General features: G+C 54.9%; 2 protein-coding genes across 2 annotated transcripts; both read right to left on the reverse strand.

The window, feature by feature from the left end:
• Positions 1-418: 418 nt before the first annotated feature.
• On the reverse strand, positions 419-2,969 carry LOC105510415 (EF-hand calcium-binding domain-containing protein 3-like). The gene is made up of 6 exons (XM_011940177.1): positions 2,806-2,969; positions 2,651-2,682; positions 1,379-1,522; positions 935-1,022; positions 744-845; positions 419-536 (listed from the first exon to the last, which is right to left on the reverse strand). Exons 1-6 carry the CDS (start codon positions 2,967-2,969, stop codon positions 419-421), a joined length of 648 nt encoding a protein of 215 aa, XP_011795567.1.
• A 3,586-nt stretch (positions 2,970-6,555) lies between these two features.
• Positions 6,556-9,641, reverse strand: SPATA32 (spermatogenesis associated 32). The gene is given in 6 exon segments (XM_011940178.1): positions 6,556-6,676; positions 7,274-7,809; positions 7,811-8,221; positions 8,521-8,560; positions 9,314-9,399; positions 9,633-9,641. Coding segments are annotated over 6 exon segments (1,170 nt in total). The 3' UTR covers positions 6,556-6,588.
• Between the last annotated feature and the right edge of the window lie 1,494 nt (positions 9,642-11,135).

An 11,135-nucleotide genomic window follows, 5' to 3' on the forward strand; every position in this document is an offset into this window, starting at 1 on the left:
CCATCTGTCTGTCCCGCCTCCGCGCACCTGTCCCGCCCCTCACTGCGTATCCCTCCCCTGCCCGCCGGCTCTCACCTAGGCCGAGCCACGCCCCGGGTTGGGCGGGAACTTGGGGCGGCCGGGCTAGTAGGGCTGGGTCAGGCGGAAGCCGGGGCCCGCGGCTGGGCTTCGTGTCCTGCGTTCCGGGAGCGCCGACCCCTCCAGGTTAGGAATCTGAGAGTAGGGACTGCGCGCACCTGGGGTGGGTACCCGGGAGGAGGTAGAGGAGGAGACGGTTCTCAGAGCGGGTCCTGGGGGTAGGAGGAGAGGGCGGGGGTTGTGAGTGGCTGGGAGAAGTCCCTCCCGCGGGTCCCCGCGCACCCCGCCCCGTCGGGGACTCACCTACTTCGTGCAGTCTGTGCAGCGAGCGCGCCAGCTCCTAGTTGGAGAGGCCGCTGATGCGCGCCGCGTGGCAGAAGGTGAGGCCCGCGTGGAGCGCCCCCCAACCCCCGCAGCCTGGGCTGAGCCTCAGAGCCCACTGCTTCTTGAAGTAGTAGCTTGGAGAAGAGAGGCGGGGCGGCCGTCTCAGACGCTCCCAGCCCCAGCCCTCTCTGTCTCACAGGTGCAGAAGCCAAAGCAGGGCTGGGAGCCACTGCTTTGTCCTGGGGCGACTTGGGGCCCAGGAAACAGACCCAGAATTCAAGGCTCCCGTCTCTAGGGCAGGAACATCAGGGGTCCCGTGGAGCTGGTATGGTTGTGCCCACCTCATCACCTCCTGTGCCAACTTGGAGGGCACAAAGCCCCGGCCCAGCAGCTTGAACAGCATTTCCAAGAACAGGGTCTGCAGTCCCTGGGGGGTCACAGACCTGGCTGTTCGTCACCCGGCTTGGGGGCAAAAAAGGTGAAGGAGCGTGAGGAGGGGGCTCCCCCTAGGCCAGGCCCACCCCTCCTCCACCAGCCTTGCCCCTCACCCATGCACTGAGCCAAGCGGTGCTTGTCACTGAAGACACCCAGGAAGTTACTGAAGCTTACGATTCCAACACCTGGGGAGAGAGGAGAGGGGGCGCTGTGGGTGCCTGCCCCTGCAGAAGGCCTGCCTTACAGATGCCTGCTGGCAGTTCCAGGTGTTAGAGAATCTAGTGCTGCCTCTAGCCAAGGGCTGACCCTAGTTTGAATGGGGGAGAAATGACCCGTGCCTTGGGGGTTCCCAAATCAGGATTAGGATTAACACAGTAGCAACGTTTACAGGCCATGAGATAGATGTGTTGGTCAGGGCAGGCTTCCTGTAAGAGAGAACTTTAAAATAGGAACAGGCCAGGATTTTGTGGGAAGGGGAGGTATTCTTTAGAAGAATGCCTGGAAGTGGGAGGGGACAAGAGGACAGGGATGGGGCACCCACCATCCAAGTCTGCCTGCCGCAGAGCCTCGAACCTCTCCTGTGGACTCAGTTGGATACCCACATTGCCTAGGGCACCTTTCATGCTGCGCATGTCCACGGTACCTGTTGGGCTGCAGCTGAAGAGTTTGAAGATATCCTGGAAGGCTGAGGGTAGAGGGGGACAGGTGGCAAGATGAACCACTCACACAGGAACCCTGAGAGCTGCCCACTCTAACTCAGGTGGAACTGACGACTTGGCTCATTCCAACTTCCTCCTGGGTGTTTTAAATTTTTATTTATTTATTTATTTTTGAGACAGAGTCTCACTCTTTGCCCAGGCTGGAGTGCAGTGGTGAGATCTTGGCTCACTGCAGCCTCAACCTCCCAAGCGTCAAACGATCCTCTCACCTCAGCCTCCTGAGTAGGTGGCATCACAGGTATGTGCCACTACACCTGGCTAATTGTTTAATTTGTTGTAGAGATGGGGTTTCACCGTGTTGCTCGGGCTGGTCTCGAAGTCCTGGGCTCAAGTAATCCTCCCGCCTTGGCCTCCCAAGCTGTTGGGATTACAGACGTCAACTTCCACACCTGGCCTGTAACTTTTAATATAAAGAGTAGCAGTGGCTGTTGTGTATTGGTACATGTTATGTGCCCATCCAGTCCTCATGTCCAAAACTCATATTTGAAAAACATTCAAAATTCATGTCCAAGGTCACATCTGGCAGTCTGGCTCTGAAGCTACAGTGCCTTGGAGCCCTGCTGGTGCCTGGCATGTCGTAGGCACTGAACATTGTTGATGATGAATAAAGTGATTCTACTTTGAGGGGCCCTTGCCAATATCAGGACATGTTGTTTGGGGGAGCATGGGGCTGTGGTGTCTTTTGCCTTTACCCCTATGGTCCTAGACCCCATGAGGCAGGGGAACTCAGATTTTTCCCCTCATTTTTTCTCCTCCTTTACTCTCTCCCTTCTTTTCCGTCCTGTTCATCATCTATCCATCCATCTAAATACCTGCATTCACCTATCTACCAATCCATTGAGTTTTCTTTTCCTTTCCTCCCTCCTTCACACACACATGCACACACACACACACACACACACACACACACACACACACACACAAAAACTCTGAGCTCTAGGGTTGTAGAGATGAGCAAATCAGACAAGCATGGAGGGATGGTTGCAAACATTGACTTCTTGCAGTGACCCCAGCTTCAGGGCAGGCAATCCCTTGTAGTTCTTCCCTGAGCACCCCCTAATTTTCTTCCTTACTCCCAGTCCTGGGTCCCTCACCTGCCAGCTGCTGGGGTGTCTCGCCTGTCAAGCTGCCCCAGGAGAATGAAAGAGGTTGGAAAGGTCTTTGCACTTGTTGCATAGAAATGCCAGGGCCAGCCAGGCCTTACCCCAAACCCAGCCCCCAAGGCCTGGCCCCTGGTCCCTGCCTTTACCTCTCAGACCCAGCATCTGGACCTGACTCTGCTGGATGGGCAGCCACAAGGCCCTGGATTTCTGTTGCTCTCCTCATGGTGTGTTCAGCCTTTGTGGCCATGGCTACTGCTGGCTCCATCTGGGTCAGCTGGGCAGTGTGCAGCTGCAGCCTCCCTTTCTGCATCTTGCCTGCCTGCTCCTCTGCTGGATCTCATATGAGCAGCCTTTGAGGCTGCTGTGGAGGCCTTAGAGGCAGGAAGGAGAGAGGCAGAGGGGTCCAGCCCACTCAGGTACTCAGACTCCTGAGTAGGTACTCAGACCTGGGACCAGGCCTGTGAGTATACAGTTCCACCTCCTCCCAGGATTCTCCACATGAGACTGTACCACAGTCCTCTATGCAGGGGATTCTGGGGAAAGGGCTAGGGCAGTGATTCCCCCCACCCCGGGTGAGGGAAAAGGACCCTCCTCCAGACCTGGTCACCTGTTTGTTCTCAGTGATGACTCGATCTCTTGGTCTTCTGCCCTCTGCAAATTACTCCTAAAACTCAACAGTAAGGCCAGGCATGGTGCTCAGGACTGTAATCCCGGCACTTTGGATGGCCGAGGAGGGAGGATTGCTTGAGCCTAGAAGTTCAAGGCTGCAGTGAGCTGTGATGGCAAACCATTGTACTCCAGCCTGGGTGATGGAGAGAGAACTTGTCTCAAAAACCAAAAAACAAAACCCCTCAACAGTAAGAAAATGAACAGCCTGATTTTAAAAAAATAAAGAAGGGCAAAAAGCCAAGTGTGGTGGCTTACATCTTTAATCCCAGCACTTTGGGAAGCTGAGGTGGGAGGATCACTTGAGGCCAGGAGTTTGAGATCAGCCTGGGCAACACAGCAAGATCCCATCTCTACAAAAAATAAAAAGCTTAGCCAGGCATGGTGGTGCACACCTTTAATCCCAGCTTTTTGGGAACCTGAGACGGGAGGATCACTTGAGCCCAGGAGTTCAAGGCTGCAATTAGCCATGATTGAGCCACTGCACTTTGCCTGGGTGACAGAAAGAGGCCTTGTCTCAAAAAAAAAAAAAAAAAAAAAAAAACAAGCAGGCACCTCGCCAAAGAATACATACAAATGAAAGTAAGCATATGAAAAAATGTTCAACATCATATGTTATCAGCAAATTGCAAATTAAAACAATGAGATACTATTATGCACCTATTCAGATACCAAAATCCAAAACACTACCACCACCAAATGCTGGTGAGGATGTGGAATAATAGGAACTGATGAAATGCTGGTGGGAATGCAAAATGGTGCAGCCAATCTGGAAGACAAGTTTGGCAGTTTCTTACAAAACAAAACACACCCTTATCACATGATCCAGCAATTGTGCTCCTTGGTATTTATCCAAATGTTTTGAAAACTCATATCCACACAAAACCCAGCACATGGATGTTTATGGCAGCTTTATTCATAATTGCCAAAACTTGGCAACAACCCAGATGTCTTTCAGTAGGTGAATGGATAAATAAACAGTGATACACCCAGACAATGGAATAGTATTCACCACTAAAAATAAATGAGCTATCAAGCCAGGAAAAGACGTGGAGGAGGAACCTTAAACGTGTATTACCAGGTGAAAGAAGCCAACCGAAACAAACTGCATACCGTTTGATTCCAAATCATTCTGGAAAAGGCAAAACTGTGGCAATAGTAAAAGGACCAGTTGTTGACAGGAGTTGGAGGGGCCGGGTAGAGCACAGAACTTTTAGGGCAATGAAACGACTCTGTATCACACTACAATCAAAACCCATAGAACGGGCCAGGCGCGGTGGCTCACGTCTGTAATCCCAGCACTTTGGGAGGCCGAGGTGGGTGGATCACCTAGAGTCAGGAGTTCAAGACCAGCCTGGCCAACATGGTGAAACCCAGTCTCTACAAAAATACAAAAATTAGATGGGCATGGTGGCGGGTGCCTGTAGTCCCAGCTACTTGGGAGACTGAGGCAGGAGAATCGCTTAAACCCAGGAGGTGAACAGAGGTTGCAGTGAGCTGAGATCACCCCATTGCCCTCCAGCCTGGGTGACAGGGCACAACTCTGTCTCAAAAACAACAAACCCCCATAGAATGTAGAACACCAATAGTGAACCCCAATGCGAACTGTGGACTTTTGGTGATGATGATGAGTCAGTGTAGGTTTATCAGTTGTAACAAACGTACCACTGCAGGATGTCCAGAACCAGGGAGGTTGTGTGTGGGTGGGGACAGGGGTACATGGGAACTCTCTGTACTTTCCACTCAGTTTTGCTGCAAACCTAAAACTGCTCTAAAAAATAAAGTCTATTAATTAAAAAAAACCTATGGAAAGATTAGTCCTGAGAGCCCAGTGATTCTGGCTCAGTCCCCCACCACCCCCAAGACACCCACCTCTGCAGCTCCTCCTTGTCCCTCCTTCCAGTCTCCCGCCCGCTTCTCCTCCTGGCCCTGACCCATTCTGAACTGCTCACCCCTTCCTACTCACACCCTCCAGGCCCTAGGCATCTGTCTCCTTGGACCCTCTGAAAGCTGGGCAGGCTCTTGAAGATCCACAAGGCTGGGCTTTCACTTAGCAGGGAACCTGAGGCCAGGCCATGGCTTAGCCTCCCCTTCTCCTTCCCCCAGGCTTCCCTGTCCACATCCCTGTCCATCCATACGCTCCGAATCCCCTTCCTTCCTTTGCTGCCATCTCTACTCTGCCAGGAGTCAGTCTATACTGCCTGCCCTCTCGGCCTCCAAGGCCAAACCCTGGGTGGGAGGTGTGTGCATTTGTGTGCATTTTTTTTTTTCTTCTTTGAGTTGGAGTCTCGCTCTGTTGCCCAGGCTGGAGTGCAGTGGTGCAATCTCAGCTCACTGCAACCTCTGCCTCCTGGACTCGAGAGATCCTCCTGCCTCAGCTTCCCCAGTAGCTGGGACTACAGGTGCATGTCACCACGCCCAGCTAATTTTTGTATTTTTAGTAGAGATGGAGTTTCACCGTGTTAACCAGACTGGTCTCGCACTCCTGACCTCAAGTGATCTGCTGGCTTCTGCCTCCCAAAGTGCTGGAATTATAGGCGTGAGACACCACACCCGGCCTTGTGTGCATATTTGGTACATGTGACTGTCACAGGTACATGTGTACATGGGGATGGGTGTCGTATGCTGCTTCCTCTGTGTGTGGGTGCTGTATGTGTGATGTGCTGGGCAGCTGGTGATGTCTCTGTGCACACGTCTGGGTGATGTATGGCTCTCTCCTGCATTTGAAGGTACTTCTAGCTCCGGCCTGTTACCCGTGGAGGACCAGTCCTTCGGCCTCATTTTCCTCCCCTTCAAACTCCTGGACACAATCCCTTCCCCATGCCAGGCCTGCCCCATGAAGAGTGCAGGAAGATCCCCCTCAGACCCACTTTCTCACCAGTCCATGCCCAGGAGGCCATCTCCTCAGATGATCCCAACACTTCCCTGGCCTCAGGCCAAGAGGAAGCCTCATTTCACAGTTTAAGAAATGGAAGCCTCAGAGGACACCGAGGTCGCCCCAAGACCAGCCACAAGTTTTTCTGCTGGCCTAGAGGGCTGGCCAGGAGGGAGTGAAAGGAACTGACCCTGGGGAGTGGACAGGTGAGAGATGGGTGGCCAGGACAAGGGTGGCGTTGCCCTCTGGGGGCAGGTGGAGCTGGGGCAGCTAAAAAATGGGGTGGCAGACCAGGACACAGCAGCCAGGTGAGCTCCCTGGCCCAGGGGCATTTGCACAAAAGTCTGAGCCGACGGCCAGCACTGGAGGCTTTATTGGTTCTGTCTAGTCATTTCTCTGGGGTTGTGGGGGCTGACAGCTTAAAATAGATTTTCACCAATAATGGATTCTGTTTCTCTTTTCCTGGCGGCACTGAGCTGCAACACAAAAGAGAGAGTGTCACTTGGGCCCCAGAGGTTGGTCGAAGGAGAAGGTTGAGCCCAGAGGCCCCTCTGAAGAGGTCACTGGGGGTAAGGGGTCTTCTGCTGCTGCCTGTGTCTGGGCAGCTGAGGTTACGTTCTGTGTCCATTCACCACGAGAAAGCAAGGTGTACTGGAGTGCCCTGCATCCTCATTCTCCCCTCAAGAAAAGTGTCCTGGACCCCAGGGTTGGGGCCAAACGGCTCTCAACAGGGCAGACCCCAGCCCGAGCATTTCCGACCTTGGTGAGGCCCGAACCCCAGGGTGGGAAGCCGCCTAATGCCAGCGTGGTCCTTCCCAGTTTGAACCCAGGCCCCTGTGCCCACCCTCCTTGGTCCCCAGGCCTCCTCCAGCCCTTGCCTTGGCTCTGCACCTCGGTCCACTGGAACCTTGTTCTAACAGCCTTTATGAGGTCACTGAGGTGGAGGCGTCACAGCCCACCCATCCTGCTCCCAGGTCTTCATTCCAGTGTTCCCCACCCCTACCCGGCTGTGTGAGGACCCCCCTATGTTCTAGCACAGCCCCCCTGGGAGCTGTGGGGCTGGCCTCACTCACTCTTCCTTGCCTCCCGGCAGCACAGGGGATGTGGCTGGTGGCTGGAGAAGCTGCATTTGCCCTTCGATGGTGGCCCTCTTGATCCCTGGCTTGCTGAAGTCAAAGTAAGATTGAGTGAAGTTCTTGTCTTCCTGACTCCAAGATTTCAGTGGTGCTCTGGCTTCACGTGGTTTCTCTGGCAGGGTCCCTGTGTGCTTTTCTGGCTCTTGCTCCTCCGCAGTGATCAGGAGAGGCTCTGTGGAAGGCTCCAGAGCCTCCTGGGGTGGAGCTTTCATCGTGTGTTCCAAACTGGGCATATCCATCCTGCTGGAGGAGGCCATGGCCAGGGAAGATGCAAAGGTGATTAGCTCTGCCAGGCCAATGGGTGGCGGGAGATCTGAGGACAGGAGGGGGCTTGGCTCCTGGGAGCTTGTGGCCAGAGGAGCTGAGCGGGCATCGGGGCTCTGGAGCTGCTCCTTGGAGCACAGGGCGTCAGTGGGGATGGCCTCCCGGAGCCGGGAACTGATGGGCTGGCCTGCGCTGCCATTGTTGAGCTGCCATGTTGATGGCCCGCTGCAGGCTGTGCTCTGAGGCCTGGATGAGCTTGTTTGCCCAGAAGAGGTGCTTGGAGGTCTGTGCACTGATGGAGTGATGGCAGGCGGACTCGTGGTTCTCCTCCCTGAAACTCCTGTAGTTTGAATTCAGACTCTGGGGTCTGAAGGTCTGCAGCGTGGGCGGCGCCATGTTGGAGTGGACGGACTCTATCTGGCACACCAGCTGCAGGGGCTCTTCGAGGTCAGACTCCTCATTCCAGTTGGCTTTTGTGTCCAGCTCAGTTTCAAGCTTGAGGGCTGGGTACAGCTCTGACTCCAGTAAAGCCGGCACCTGTCCGATCTCCAGTTCTGGGTCTGGGTCTGGGGCCAGGTCCACTTTGAGTTGGGGCTTCTGCTCTAGTATGTCTGCCTCCAGCTGAAATGTTTCAACTCAAAGCTGAGGAGGCAGGAGCGGGAGGTCCTGCCCCTGAGGCCCTCCCTGGCCCCGAGTCCCTGCCCCACCCCTGCCCCGGTTCCTGCTCTCTTCCCCCCGCCCCCCAACCCCATGCCTGTCTCCTCTCAGAGACCTGCCTGGTGAGGGTGTGTGTGTGAGTGTACCCACACTGGCTGGTACTAGGGTCCCAGGATTGTCAAGGGTAGGGGCTGGTGGGGACTTAGGGAAGAGCCCTGCCACTTGCCTACCACCTCCCCATAAGAGGACACCCCCATTTTTACCTCCTGTTCCTCTTGTATCTGGTGTTGACTTAAGTTATCTCTAAGACAGAAGGAGACAGAGTGGGTGATGGGGATCTGTGGGGTGGGTGGTGGCTTCAGCGGGTAGGGGGTTTCTGGGGCCCTCAAAGCCCTCTGCCTTGTAACAGAGGCTGGCAAGATGCACCTCCCCCCGACCACCCCGCCACCAGCTCATCCACTCCCCTGGCTGTCCCACTCCACTGCCACCAGGAAGTCTGGAGTTGTATTCTGAAACTTTAGTGAGTTTAGGAAACTCCTTGCCAACTCATGCCCCCCCAGCCCCCACAAAAGAGGAATCCAGTTGGTTGGAGGTAAGGCCCAGGAATCTCATTTTTATCAATCATTGCAGGTGAACTGGGGCAACTCACTTTGCGACTTAGTGCCCAGAACACTAGTCCCCAGCAGGGGAGCCCCAGAGCAATGTCCTCCCACCCACCTGCCCACTCCTTCTTCAAGTGCCTGCCCACCCCCGCCTTGAGCAGCTCTGTCCTCAGCAAGCCAGGCAGCTCTGAGGGGTCAGGTCCTATCCTGTCCCTGGGTGTGCCTCACCACCCCTCAGTCTTCCTCTGCCAGGGGCTGAGGGCATACACAGAAGTGGGAGGGTAGATACCCCATGCCCTCCCCAGTCTTTTGGCCTGGACACTGGCGCTGGGGAGGTTTTGAAAACGGCAGAAGGGAGGGAGATCCTAGGCTGGAGGATTGGTGGTGTCGGGGGCGAGGCTGGAGGTCCTGGGGGGCTCGGGGGAGGCCTGTGATGATCGGGGATGGTTCTCACCGCATCTCTGCAACCTCCACTGACCCTTTGCTGCAGCATGGAAATCCATGGGTACCTGGCAGGGGAAAGGAGGTGAGGGCAGGGAGCTGCAGGGTAGAGGACAGTCCCGGAGGGATTCCGGAGCCAGCCACCTCCTCTTGCCCTTCTTTTTCTCTGTTCCCGGCTGCATTCCCTCACCGACCTGCCCTGCCCTCCTTGTTCCCTAGCCGGTAGCCATTCCTATCCTCCAGTTCTGCTCCCTCCACTCTGTCTGTGCCTTGCCTCCTCGGAGGCTCCCTGTTCCATCTCCTTCCCCCAAAACTGTGACTGCTAACAGTACCCTGACCATGACGGGGCGCTTCCATAGCCTGGGCACTTTACCTGCTTTACTTCATTGATTCAACACAAAAAATTAGGACAGGTCCATTTGCCCAAGGCCCCCCAGCTGATCATAGCGGAAGTGGTGACTTGAATGCAGTTTTGACTCAGGAAATTCTTAACTCCCTGGTCCCCGGCTACTCCCAGGAGCCTGTAACTGCATGGAGCCTCCATCACGCCCCACGCGAACCTTCCCCATCTCCCCATTCCTGCTCCTCTGCCGGCTTCCTTTACTCTCTGTGGATCATCCATCACTGACTCCAGGCCAAGGCCTGCACCCGGGGTGTGTGATCTGAGGTGGTGCTAGCACCTAGGCGACGATTTATGAGCTCAGATCCCCCTCTGCAGGGGAGACTGACTCCTTGGGAATGTCCCCAACCCCACACCCCTCCCTGGAAGCTTGTATCTTTTACTGCAGAAGCTGTTTCTTCACCCTGTGGGGGTGGGAAGCACCAGGCTGCCCTGTTCTCTGCTACGCAGGGCCATGCATAGGGGTTGATGGTGGGGCCATCATGACGACCCTGCCATCATGCAAGGTGGGTCCCCATCAGCCTGGGGTGTGGCAGGAAGTGACAGCCCTGGCTCTGGCTGGGAAGAATCGCTCCCAGGAAGCGATTGGAAGGATGAGAATGTACTGCGGTCTCTTCCTAGAGATGTAGCGGCTGGAGGGAGGGGTCCTTGCATGGCTGGTCCTGGGATTGGGACCATCTGCTTTAGCCTGGTCTTGGGGGATGTATCCCCCAACCCTCCACCTCCTTGATCACTATGCTTCCCTGGCTTCCTCACGTGTCTCTCTTCTCCCTCTCCAACTCCCCCTACCCCAGGTCCTGCTGTTCCCCAGGCTTCTGACCTCAGGACTTTTGCTACCTTTACAAAATTTCCCTGGGCAGTTTAATCAACACCTACAGCCTCAACCCCTCTATAAATGGCAGCTGGGTATGGACAGGAGAAGAAAGTACTATTGGGTGAGCCTCTTAATAGCACTGAGGGCTGGGAGAAAAAGTCAGATGTTGACTCAGCTTGGGACTTCTGTGCCTAACTTGAGAATGTTCTATTAGGGATTCAAATGATATTCTACAGTATATGAAATAATTGAAATATTTTTTTTTTTTTGCGATGGGAGTCTCGCTCTGATCCCCAGGCTGGAGTGCAGTGGTGCGATCTCGGCTCACTGCAAGCTCCGCCTCCTGGGTTCACGCCATTCTCCCGCCTCAGCCTCCAGAGTAGCTGGGACTGCAGGCACCCGCCACCACGCCTGGCTAATTTTTTTTGTATTTTTAGTAGAGACGGGGTTTCACCGTGTTAGCCAGGATGGTCTCGATCTCCTGACCTTGTGATCCGCCTGCCTCGGCCTCCCAAATTGCTGGGATTTTTGCTACCTTTACAAAATTTCCCTGAGCCACCGCGCCTGGCCCTGGCTCACTTTTTGTATTTTTAGTAGAGATGGGGTTTCACCATTTTGGCC

This window comes from Colobus angolensis, unplaced genomic scaffold (genome assembly GCF_000951035.1).
Source record: "Colobus angolensis palliatus isolate OR3802 unplaced genomic scaffold, Cang.pa_1.0 Scaffold187, whole genome shotgun sequence".
NCBI classification, from domain to species: domain Eukaryota; kingdom Metazoa; phylum Chordata; class Mammalia; order Primates; family Cercopithecidae; genus Colobus; species Colobus angolensis.